The sequence below is a fragment of the Lynx canadensis genome, chromosome A1 (genome assembly GCF_007474595.2).
Source record: "Lynx canadensis isolate LIC74 chromosome A1, mLynCan4.pri.v2, whole genome shotgun sequence".
Lineage (NCBI taxonomy): Eukaryota > Metazoa > Chordata > Mammalia > Carnivora > Felidae > Lynx > Lynx canadensis.
This window is the reverse complement of record NC_044303.2, coordinates 22050843-22063871: the sequence shown is the minus strand read 5'-3', so window position 1 is coordinate 22063871 and position 13029 is coordinate 22050843. Positions and strand designations below refer to the sequence as shown.

At 33.6% G+C, this 13029-nt stretch overlaps 1 protein-coding gene across 5 annotated transcripts in view; it reads left to right on the top strand.

Moving 5' to 3' along the window:
• The window catches only part of FNDC3A (fibronectin type III domain containing 3A), a 145192-nt gene that overhangs the window by 118903 nt on the left and 13260 nt on the right, over positions 1–13029 (top strand). For all 5 annotated transcript variants that reach the window (XM_030310462.1, XM_030310444.1, XM_030310453.1 and 2 more), the window contains 12 exons: positions 114–238; positions 607–781; positions 2354–2440; positions 4542–4680; positions 5340–5408; positions 6234–6352; positions 7947–8052; positions 8140–8315; positions 9781–9894; positions 10772–10921; positions 11023–11306; positions 11404–11616. In XM_030310462.1, coding sequence (XP_030166322.1) covers positions 114–238; positions 607–781; positions 2354–2440; positions 4542–4680; positions 5340–5408; positions 6234–6352; positions 7947–8052; positions 8140–8315; positions 9781–9894; positions 10772–10921; positions 11023–11306; positions 11404–11616 — 1757 coding nt within the window. The remainder of the gene's footprint in view (positions 1–113; positions 239–606; positions 782–2353; positions 2441–4541; positions 4681–5339; positions 5409–6233; positions 6353–7946; positions 8053–8139; positions 8316–9780; positions 9895–10771; positions 10922–11022; positions 11307–11403; positions 11617–13029) is intronic.

Sequence of the window (13029 nt, the reverse complement as noted above, 5' to 3'; positions counted from 1 at the left end):
AAGGACAAATTGATGTGAATTTGTCTTTTTACAATAATATACATGATATATAATAACCAGCCATTTTTTAAATATATAATAATCAGCCTTTTTTTTTTTTTTTTTTTTTTTAGGGAAAAGGAAATGGAGAATTTTGTCAATGTTACATGGGCTTACAGAAGCAATTTAAAATTACTAAACTGTCACCAGCAATGGGTTGTAAATTTAGACTGTCAGCCAAAAATGAATATGGCACAAGGTAAGATACATTTTAATGTAATTATATTATTTAGTCAACTTACATAAATTATTCGGAGTCCAAATTATCCACTAAAAATTATGCTTTAGTTTATCACTCTGTTGGTAAAGATCTGTTACTAGCTTAGCAAAAGCTGTAAGAGAATATGTTAGTTACATAAATTGCAGTTTTAAAAGAATGTTAACTCACCTTTTAGGTATCTGATCTGGTTACCATAAAAATATTATCAGATCCAAGATATATTACTTGGATTATAATTAGTTATCAAAAACTGTCACTTTCAAAAAAAAATTCCATTTATCAGAAATGAGTTCTTTAGCTATAAAAACTTTTATTCATTCATTTTTAAAAACCATTTGTTTCAACAGTGGTTTTAGTGAAGAAGTCTTCTATTACACTTCAGGCTGTGCCCCTTCTATGCCAGCAAGTCCTGTATTAACTAAGGCTGGTGTTACCTGGTTATCCTTACAATGGAGTAAGCCCTCAGGAACACCATCAGATGAAGGAATTTCTTACATTTTAGAGATGGAAGAAGAAACTTCAGTAAGTACGAATATGTATTTTAAGTAAGAGTGTTTAAAACATATTTCAGTGTGGCATTAATACTTGTAAGTAAATAGTGCCACAATAGTTCGATCTTTCTCTAAATCCTTTGAATCCTTGGTTGGTTATTGTTGAGGAATATTGAGGAGTGAGGAAGAATTCAGTCTTTTGTTTTCTTGATGTATAGGAGCGGGTTTTGTTTTTTATGTATGTTTGTATGTACGTTTGTGCCTAGGAACAGCATAGACTACGTTTTAAATATATATGTTTAGGGAAAATAGAGGAAAAGATCACCACAGCCTTTTAGCCTAAGCAGCTCTAAAAAATAAGGAAATAACGTGTCCATCTTTTCCAGCTGTTTTCATACATTGCTTTCCCAAATGCCAGAGAAGATTTGAAGAGAGATTATAAGATTATATAGTGCAGCCAGAATGTAGTTTCCAGTGATTTGTCTCTTATGAGCTAGAACAAAGCTGAACATGAGTTAGGATGTCTTCTATTAGTTCTACATAGTTTCGTAGCTTTTCAGAGCTACTTTAAAGCAGTATGAGTCAAAAATAGCATTGATCCACTCCCAGCTATATACCCAAGAGAATTGAAAACAAGTGTTTATACAGAAATTTGTACATGAATGTTCACAGCAGCATTATTCATAATAGCCAAAAAGTGGAAACAACCCAAATGTCTATCAACTGATGAATGGATAAGCAGAAATGTGATATATCCATACAGTGGAATATCAATTAGCCATATAAAGGAATGGAGTACTGACACATGCCACAACATGAATGAACCTTGAAAACATTATGTTAAGTAAAAGAACCTAGTCACAAAGACCATATATTGTGTGATTCCATTTATTATGGATATAGGCAAATCCATAGAGACAGAAAATATACTAATGGATGAGAAAAGAAGGGAAGTGACTGCTAACCAATAAATAAAGTGCAGGCTTTATTGTGGGATTAAGAATTTAATGATGGTTGCACAACCTTGTGAATATACTATAAATGATTGAATTTCATACTTCAAAATGGGAATTTTATAGCATGTGAACTATATATCAACTTAAAAAATTTTAAATAACATTGGGAAAGTAGTAAGGGATTGTTACTGAAGCTATAAATAGCATTCCAAAACCTAAGTGACATCCCTACCTGCCAGCACAACCAACCATTCATTTATTTACTTAAACACACCTATGTGTTTAGGTCAAGTTTAAATATAGTTCTTTTTAGCTCTTGCAACATCTGTCTAGGAAATTCTGTTAGTTCTAGGCATATGCTTACTTATGGTGAAGTCACCATTGGCTCTGACTTTACCCTCAGCATGAAGATTGTCTCTTGGTTACTGTATTTACTTGAAATGAGGTCTCCTTCATGCTACAAACATTCACTAGCATTTCTGGATTTGTCCATTGAAGATAAAAGTACCCAAGCGAGGAATACACTTAACAGAGTGTTAATCACATTGTAAACTGAAGATGAAGAAGACCTAGATCTTTTTACATGTTTGTTATTCCCCATATTTCTGCTGTTAGATATCTAAGGGAGGCTTATTTTCCCTTTCCAGGGATATGGTTTTAAACCTAAATATGATGGAGAAGATCTTGCTTACACAGTGAAGAATCTCAGACGTAGTACAAAGTATAAATTTAAGGTAAGCTTTGAAAGCCCTTAAAATATTTGTTTGTTCTTATTGTTCCTATTGTTCTAAAGCCAAGTACATACCTCACTCCTTTGGTTTTAAATCTAAAATAATGAGCATTACTGCTTTACTTTCTTACTATGTAACATTGGTTATCAAACTGTATATATATTTAAATTCAAAACAATTTTAATGTTTTATGGGACTTTTATTTGTATAATGGGAACAAACATCTAAATGTGGATGTTGGGCACCTGCTTGGCTCAGTTGGTTAAGCATCTAACTCTGGTTCAGGTCATGATCTTACAGCTCGTGAGTTCAAACCTTACATCGGGCTCTGTGCTGACATCTCAGAGCCTGGAGCCTGCTTCAGATTCTGTGTCTCCGTCTCTGCCCCTGTGTCTCCATCTCTCTCTGCCCCTCCCCTTTCTCTCTCCTCTCTCTTTTTCTCTCTCCCTCTCTCTCTCTCTCTTTCAAAAATAAACATTAAAAAATTTTTTTTTAATGTGGATGTTGTTAAACATTCAAAATATGCTTTTTTGTCAGGGGATATCAGAAAAAGTAATGCTATTATTTTCTTGGTACATTATATCAAGCGGTGCACAGTTTCCATTTGTCCTGTTACTGGTAGTCAAAGATTACATATACTGTGTTTCTTCACTGTAAAGCTGTTCTTTTTCCCTTTGTAATTAACAAGTATTTTGTAAATACTGTGTGAACACTTTGTTTTTCATCACTTTCATCTACTAGCTTTAACACCCATTGATAATTTTTGCCTGAATCAGTTTATTACTATGATTAATGGTTGCCAAGTGGTGATTTTAATTTTATCATTCCTTCTACATCTATCAGTTGGCATCATACTGTAAAGAAAAGCTTTCTCTTATCATATATGTCAGTATGAACTCATGAATTCCTGTTAATTGAGTGAGTTATATTTTGTTACTATGATTATCATTTATGAGGCTCACATTGTTTCAAATTTGGGAGCTCCTTTGAGCTGCCTTTCAGATTCTTTTGAAATGTGCCCCCCCCCCCCCATCATTCTTTTGAGCCTTTCCTTTCTGGCACATGATATTCCAGTCTCCAATCCTTCAATGTCAGAATTGGTCATTTCTCAAAGCACCTGGGTCCCTTTAGTGGACCGTGGTATTTAGAAGCCAATATCTGAGTACTAAGTATACTTAATGCTATACGGTTTTGCTACTCCTGGGCATCCTCTCAATGGACAGAGCTAGGAACTATATGTATGTATGAATGTAATTTGGTTTTGTGTGTGTGTTACATGATAGTAGAATTCTAAGAATTTTAATAATTTACCAATTATAAAGACCTTAACAGTTCTAAAGTCAAATATAAAAATACTTATGAATTATATTGCTGTACAATTTAGTAACTTGAAAAAACAGGCATTTATTTTCTCACAGTTCCTGGGGGTCAGGAATTCAAGACCAGCTTAGCTGGGTGGTTCTGATAGAGGGTTTATGTGAGGTTGCAGTCAACATGCCAGCTAGGGCTGCAGTCACTTGAAGGTTTGTCTGGGGTTGGAGGATTTGCTCCCAAGTTCACTCAAGTGTTGATAGCCTTCATTTCCTCTCTGACTGTTGGTCAGAGGCTTCAGTTCCTCACCAGATGGGCTTCTCTGTAGCAAAGCTACACACTGTGATTTCTGCTAGATTGTATTAGAGGCAAGTCATTAAGTGCAATTCAAAGGGAAGAGGAATTAGCCTTTATCTTTTGAATAAAGGAAATTCGAAGAATTTGTGGACATCTTTTTAAAACCCAAAGAATAGTAAAAGAATACGTAAATCAAGCTCATCAAGTATCATCAGATTATAGCTTGTTCCTGTAATGACTCTAGTTTAATATCAAACTGTTACAGACTTACACCTGTATCCCCAGAACTGGCTCTCAAAGGGGATTGATTATACCTGAATATTCTTCATATATGCTGAGTCCCTGTTGTAGACATTCTCATATAAACAAGCCATCACAGTCTGAAAACTTTTACTTTATCACTTGATTGAGCTTATCTGTCATCACTTTGTTCATTAAGCCAATATCATTAGGTATCAAATATCAATTATTTTATGTCTTTGTGTTTTCATCACAGGTTATTGCTTACAACTCAGAAGGTAAAAGTAACCCAAGTGAAGTAGTAGAATTTACTACATGCCCTGATAAACCAGGTGTACCTGTGAAGCCATCAGTTAAAGGAAAGATACATTCACACAGTTTTAAAATAACTTGGGGTAAGATATGCGTATTTGTACATCATTACTTTTATATTTGATTGTAATGATTTGAATATTAGGATAATTTTTAAGATAGTTGAGTACAGTTGTTAGCTGAAGCAAGTTTAATTGGAAATGTGAGAATCATTCATTGTTTGAGGATCTCTTTTGTAGAAAACTTTACACTCACACAAATACAAAGTTCATATTTGATACAGAAGAACTTGGAATCTGTGGTAGGACTGTGAGTAGAGACAGCACTGTGTGAAGTGAATGATTACTGAAATTGTAGCTAAAGTCACCTGAGTCATCCTGGCTCTCCTGAGAAATGAAAATCACTTTCACTCATTTAAAACAAACATTTGTTAGGGTGCCTGGCGGGCAGAAGAGCGTGTGACTTTTCATCTTGGGGTCGTCAATTCAAGCCCCATGTTAGGTATGGAGAAAACCTAACCTTAAATAAGTAAAACCTGAAAAAATAATAATTATTGAACACCTTATATACTATTTGTTGCAAAATCGATAGATTAATGAGATGCTGGTATTAATAAAAAAAGCACTGCGGGTGATTCTTTTTATTTTTTAAGCAATCTTAGGTTTGGTATTCCACTTACTAGGATTTTCTGTCATTTTTAACTATGTATTTTGCCTAATACCACTTTTACTTCTTTGGATAGACCCACCAAAAGACAATGGAGGTGCAACCATTAATAAGTATGTAGTGGAGATGGCAGAAGGTTCTAATGGTAAGAATAACTATTAAAAATTAATAGATTTATACCAGTATGCCCCTACTCTTCATGACTGTACATTTTATATGATCTGTTTTCTTTCACTCTTAATTTTTTCCCTTTGTTTATAGCAGTTAGAATTTTGCCTGTTATGATCCACTTTAAGTTCTAATCTCTAGAAATAGAGTGAATCAAATGTAAGAATGCTGTATACCTATATTATTACTTTTATTTTTTTAGTTTATTTCTTTCTCATGAGTTTGCCTTGCTCAGTTCCAGTATATCTAAAGTTTTCTAAACTTTCAGTTAGATTTATAACCAGACATGTCAGAGAAAAATTAACTTCTAAAATTTAACTTACATTATACTAGTTTTAGTAATATTTTCTGTGCCTCATGAACTTAATTTTTGAATAACACATGTAACAATCCATATTTCTGTGAATTGAACTGCTTCCTGCAAAATAATAAGAATGTCTTTTAATTAAGACTAAACTTCCTGTGGTATTGGTTCTTTCTACTCTTTGTGTGTTATAATGTTATTACTGGACCAGTAAACACATTTAAAATGCTTAATTAAAAGCAAATTGTCAATGTAAGCCAAACTCTGTAACAGAGTTACAGAGATATTTCATTTCAATAAAGCCATGCAGATTCGTCTAGGAAGCTGCACACATAAAGAAAATTAGGTCATTTCCAGGAAACTCAAAACAAGCTTAAATTGTTTCTGACAAATTACATAAACACTTATTTAGTGAAACTAGGATACCTGCCGTGTCCATGATACCCAAATGTTAAACATTACCTCGTAGCTGATTGAACATAATTCTTCACCTTCCAGGAAACAAATGGGATATGATATACAGTGGAGCTACTAGGGAACATCTTTGTGATCGACTAAATCCAGGCTGTGTCTATCGTTTACGAGTTTACTGCATCAGTGATGGAGGACAGAGTGCGGTAATACTTACATCTAGATTTTTTTTTTCAAGTTTGGATCAAATAAGATGGAATCACCAGATGCCACCTCAAATATTGAAATGTATCCAAAGTAATTTATGTAATTTAGGTGATTAATTTATAGTGATCAGAATATTCTGTAACTTATAGTGATCAAAATATTCTAAAATAGTACATGGCTTATAATCAGTATTCAGTGAATATCTATTGTCTGGTTGTTGTTTAGCTTTGCAACAACAGATATACAAAAATACTGCAGAAAAATTTATAAAGGTAAATTTTAGGATGATGTTCAATAGCCATACCTAACGGAAATAAAAATAAAAAAATTGTAGACTGATTGCTCTATAAATTATGTGTATCAGGACAAACCATAATCATTTACTGTTTAAACACAGATTCTAGTAATTACTTATTTCAGGAAAGTTGGCAATTATTTTTATTACTAGAGAATTTATCACTAACCTAAATGGACTTAAAGTGTGCCATTGATTATATATGAGATATTTGTAATGTTCTAGAGAGGTAATTTTTTTAATAAGAGTGGTATTTTTTTAATGAATTTAACTAAGAATGGGCTCGTGGAGCATTAATAACTGTCATTATTTTTCAAATGGAATTTAATGCAATGAAGTTACCTTTTTTAAAAATGAATTTATAAGCATTTTGTTGAAAATGGAAGTATTAGGAAACTGCATGCAAGTCCTACCCAACAGGCTTGGGATCCAATTGCTTCACTGTATCTAATAAGAACATCTTCCAGGATTAGAAAGAACAGATCCCACCCCAAAAACAACCCTAATTTTCTAATACAGTGATATAGCATTCTCACATAGGATACCTTTCTAAATAAGGTGATGACCAAATATTTATGTTTGTAAAGAATATTAAGTGTAAACCTTAATACAGTGCAGTTAAGGATATGGTACTGAGTGCATGTCAGTGTTTGTAAAAGAAGTCTTTTAAAATAAAACTAAACGATACGCATTTTTTAAATAACATCGAAACCAAGATAATACCAAATACCTGGAAAGATACCAAGCACTTGGAAAAGTTAACCTGATTTTTGAATTATTTTTAGGTGGAAAAGAAAAAAGAAAGATTTTATATGCATATATGTATATTAATATTTAGGTTAAAAATACAATATACAGTTAAAGTAACCAAAATAGTCTAAACCTTCTGAAAACATGGCAAACAGTATTTACAGAATATGAAAACATCCTTAGAAGAGATTTGTGGATTCATTTGGATGAGATCAAAAATAATCTTTATTAGTCCAGTAGGTTTTGTTGAAGGTTATTTTTTTGTTGTTTTTCAATTATGGAAAGATGAAGAGTTTTTTGTTCTTTTTTTCTGGTAACTTTCTTTGTATATAGTTGTCACATAATATGTGTCTTTATTTGTTAATATAAAATCAGAGTTTTAATGATTTAATTGGGTTCTTATTTTATTTAGAACTTTATTCCTTTTCAATTGATAGTCAAGTAGAATTTCAAATTATTGATGCAGTCTTTGTGTTTGTGTTATTTTTCTTTAACAAAAGCATTCCGGTTGGGGCATTTTTGTTTTGTTATTGCTTTTGTTTTGGCAGGTATCTGAATCTTTACTTGTGCAGACTCCAGCTGTGCCTCCTGGCCCATGCCTCCCTCCCAGATTACAGGGTAGACCCAAAGCAAAAGAAATACAGTTACGATGGGGTAATTTTCATTTTGGTAATAAATTATAATTGAGTTAGTACTAAATATATTCCTTTTGTTAAATTGCATAAATCTTTCCACCTTTAGGACCCCCTCTGGTTGATGGTGGATCACCCATTTTCTGCTATGGTGTGGAGATGTCTCCTGTAGAAAAAGATGAACCCAGAGAAGTTTACCAAGGTTCTGAAGTAGAATGTACAGTGAGCAACCTTCTTCCTGGAAAGACTTATAGCTTCAGACTGCATGCAGCTAACAAAATGGGGGTAGGAAGACTGCTGATTGAATTATAATCACAGTGGTAGTTCACAGAACATACATAATTGCACCCATTAGTTAGCCATTTTGTTTTCAACATGTGACTCCAAATTTTACAGTTTTTAATAAGCCTATATTGATAAATAAGAGAGAGGTCTGTATATATGATAGTTATTATAGAATCTCAGTATTTTCAAACCCCATTTATAATTTGTGACACTCGGAACTTTAGCTGGGTTGAAGTTTGCCTTTCAGGTGATGCTAATAGGGTTTACTTAATAAGTTAAAGAGTAAGAACAAAACTATTAGATGAAATACTTTGGATAATTAAGTTTTTTGAGGCTGGTTATATACAGCATTTATTTTATTTGGCTACTAATTGTGATTCATTTTTTGCCTAAGGAAAAGATAACTTATATTTTAAGCATTTCTGGCTTTATGTGACTTTTTAAAAAGTATTCTCTGTGTATCTGTACAGTTCCATAAAATGGACAAAACAGGTGATATCTCCATTGTACAGCTGAGGAGGCTGGGGCTCAGAAAAACTAAACATCTTGTCCACAGTCACCCAAATAAGAAGTGACAGAGATAAGCCACAGATTCAGGGCTGTCAGACTCCAGAGCCAAAGCCCTTTCCACTCAACCAGGACATTTCTCATCTCTGCATTAAAACAGATTCTCTCAGGACAAAGCAGTAATTTCTTGTCTTAGTTGAATAACATTATGTTTCCTTACTCTATAATTTCACAAAATTAAACTGCCAAGTCTCTCCCCTCCCATTACTTCATATGTTAGTGAACTTTACTATTTTATGTCCCATTCTCCAACTAAGTTCAGTATCTGTATCTGTAAACTTATCTTAAAATTTCCTATGTCAGTCCTTTTTGGCAGTTCTTACATAAGTCATAGTGTTCTGTCTGAAGTTATCATCTTGTCAGCCCCACAAGGCTGCAGTACACTGGGATAGCATCTTTAATACTTACTTAATCTGTATTTTCAGGATTCTGATAATTTGTGACAATCATTGTAAATAATTTGCTTTCTGCACTTCCAGAGAGTATACATTTTATACCCTTTTTAAAGCTATTCTAAATTTTAAGATATAATTTATGCCTACCATTTTTCATGCCTTTAATTGGTATCCTTTCCTTCACTCCTCATATAATTTCTCCTGACTTATTCCATGTACCTAATTCCCTAATGCCCTGCCCTTCTTACAAAATCAGTCATGAAGGAAAAAGGAAAAGGAACAAGAGAAAAAAGTACAATAAATGAAACTTAAAAATACCTGACATAGTAACTTCCATAATCATTAAATCTTTTTCCTTTCTATGAATGCTTTTAGAGTTCTATTATGACCAGTCAGTCTTGAAGGAGAAGGATTATGCACTTATTTATGTATGTGAATATTTATGGAGAGCTGTGCAATCTGTGGGTGAAAAATGAAAATGCTGGTTATGTTTGTTTTTCTAGTTTGGACCATTTTCAGAAAAATGTGATATTACTACAGCCCCTGGACCACCAGATCAGTGCAAGCCCCCTCAAGTTACATGCAGATCTGCAACTTGTGCACAAGTGAATTGGGAGGTACTGTAATTCCCATTGACTTACTCTCTTAAGTAATTAGAATAGTTCATATAAAAGAATAGAGATACTATTCATTTTTTTTTAAGTTTATTCATTTATTTTGAGAGGGAGAGAGAATCCCAAGCAGGCTCCTCATTGTCAGTGCAGAGCCCAATGCGGGGCTAGAACCCACAAACCATGAGATCATGATCTGAGCTGACTGAGCCACCCAGGGGCCCCGAGATACTATTCATTTAACCTCCTAAATCATGCAAACAGTAAGGCCTACCTAAGTTCATGTGTTATAAAGTGAAATTTTTGCTTTGAAGCATTTAAGTAAGGTATATTTGCATTACAAGTATATGGTTTCTTGTTCATGATGTGCTTTGTATTTTTTCAAAGGCTTTGTCTCATTACCAAGATACTTAGCCACTGGTGAGCTTAATGTTCAGAACAAACATTCATAGGGATTAGTATAATACTATTTCTCTTGTATTTATTATTTCCACTGTGTTTTATTATGTACAGTAATAATCAGTAATGATAATTAAATTTTCAGTTTCCTTTGAAATTTAACAAAGAAAATGTCCTTACATGATTTAACATTTATATTACTTAATAGAATTATATTGAAGTATATTTACCTTAAAATTCTCTTTCTAAAGTGATTTAGTCATATTTCTACTTATAATTGAAAACAAAGTTATATTTTTTGATCAGTCTTAAATTCAGGTGACCTTAATGAATAAAAATGTAATATTAAACAGTTTTATTCCCACTTGAACATTTCAAAGAAATTCAAAAGCAATTCAGTTTGATATGTGCAGGTAAAGAACATTTGTGCCTAAAAACTAATCAGTGTCAAGACTTAAGACCTTTTCCTCTTTTTAATTTAAAGATCCCTTTGAGTAACGGAACAGATGTCACTGAATATCGATTGGAGTGGGGAGGCGTTGAAGGAAGTATGCAGATGTGTTACTGTGGGCCTGGTCTCAGTTATGAATTAAAAGGACTTTCACCAGCAACCACCTATTATTGCAGAGTCCAGGTAAAGGTGGTCTGGGCTTTGTTACTCTAGCCAGATTTCTGTGTTCTGTGAGCATTTTGATGGTCATGTTTTTTTAACTTACGGGCTCTGTTAATTTGTAGGCTCTGAGTGTTGTGGGTGCAGGCCCTTTCAGTGAAGTAGTAGCCTGTGTGACTCCACCATCAGTTCCTGCTGTTGTGACTTGTCTTCAAGAAATAAGTGATGATGATATAGAAAATTCTCATTATTCACCTTCTACATGCCTTGCAATAAGCTGGGAAAAGCCTTGTGACCATGGTTCAGAAATCCTTGCCTACAGCATCGACTTTGGAGATAAACAGCCCTTGGCAGTGGGAAAGGTTACAAGCTATATTATAGACAATTTGCAACCAGATACAACATACAGGTACACTCTAAAAACGATGTTAATTTGCCTAGACCAGAGAGAAACTCTAAATAGAATAATCATAACCGAATTTTTTTTTCCTTAATGTGGCACTTAGAATACGGATTCAAGCCTTGAATAGCCTTGGAGCTGGTCCTTTCAGCCACATGATAAAATTAAAAACTAAGCCCCTCCCTCCTGACCCACCTCGTCTGGAATGTGTTGCCTTCAGCCACCAGAACCTTAAGCTGAAGTGGGGAGAAGGAACCCCAAAATCACTGTCAACAGATTCTATTCAGTACCACCTTCAGATGGAGGACAAGAATGGAAGGTAGGTGTTTGTAATTGGTTCTTCATATAGTTTCTTAGGTCTTAAGTGTATAAACTTCAATAAAAAGTAGAGGTAAACAAAATAAATTTTCAAAAACAAGGTTAGAATTTTCATAAGAGATAATTTTAAGTGTGCTATTTTCAAAACACCAGAAGATATAATGAAGATTTCCCGTTTGTAGCTTGTGAGCGGGATGCTGAGAGAAAAATTAAATTGGCTATTCTTTGGCTCTCTAACCCATTTACTCTTTCATGTAAAAGAAACATAATCTTTGCTACAAAACCAGCTCTTCAACACTTATTTCCAGCAGAGGCAGTTTTAACAGTACATGATTAATTGGTGTAAGGCCTCTGAGATCTTTGCGGGCACAGGTTGTCTCACTTTCTTCCGCACCCGTCACAGAACCTTCACACTGAGTCAGTACAGTTCATTTCCTCAGTGTCAGATCTTGGTTAGACTCAGATTATTAGCCTGTCCCCTAGCTACTCAGGTTCTTGTGTATGCTGCCATCCTTTATATTTTCATTATATCCATGCCATATACTGTCCTACTAAATCATGCATTTGAATTCTAATGTTACTCAAAATATTTGTAGTATAAATTATTCAAATGCAAATCTGAGGCTGTTTACTGACATTATATCCCATGTAAATAATGCCATATATCCTCCAAAGGTGTTACTGTAATATTTTAAGCATTCAAATTTTGCTTTTCACTCAGTTTATAAGAAACAATTTGCATACCTGATGGATTCAGAGTACTAGAAGTAGTTTTTCCCAAGGTTTTCCCACTTTGTTTTTTGTATTGTACGTGTTTGTATCTTAATCAGACATTCAGTAATGGAATATTCATGGTAATTGTACATAAGTACTCTCAGAAAGACTTCTACATTTAAAATAACATACAGAATTAAACATACTATATATCCAGTAAGAGCATTACACAGAGCAAACAGTACTGATCATTTTCTGTGCCTCTATGAATGTTAGTCAGCCTTTGTTCTTGGCAGAATTTTATGTACATTTGTAAAGCCCTATCTCTAGAAGGAGGTTCTTTGCCACAGATTTTCTGTGTAGCCATTTATCTTTAATGTATGTTATTATCATTGGGTGAATTCTTTAAATTAGTTTCATCCCCTTTCTAGCATTTACATTGCATTAGGGTAATGCAAGAAGGTTTCCTGGAAATGGATCTAATTAATGTTTGTTGGAAATGGAGTAGAATAAAGATTTCCATTATTATTAGGCTGTATTCTATTACAGAATGTTAAGCTTAGTTAATATTTAGCATCTGGAGAGTTGTAGGGTGTGAATATGGCTGCTGGCTGTGGAAAATACATTTAAGAAACCTTTTATGGTGTTGTAAGTTTACTATATAAATTTAATAAATTAAATCAATTTAATATCTTTAGTT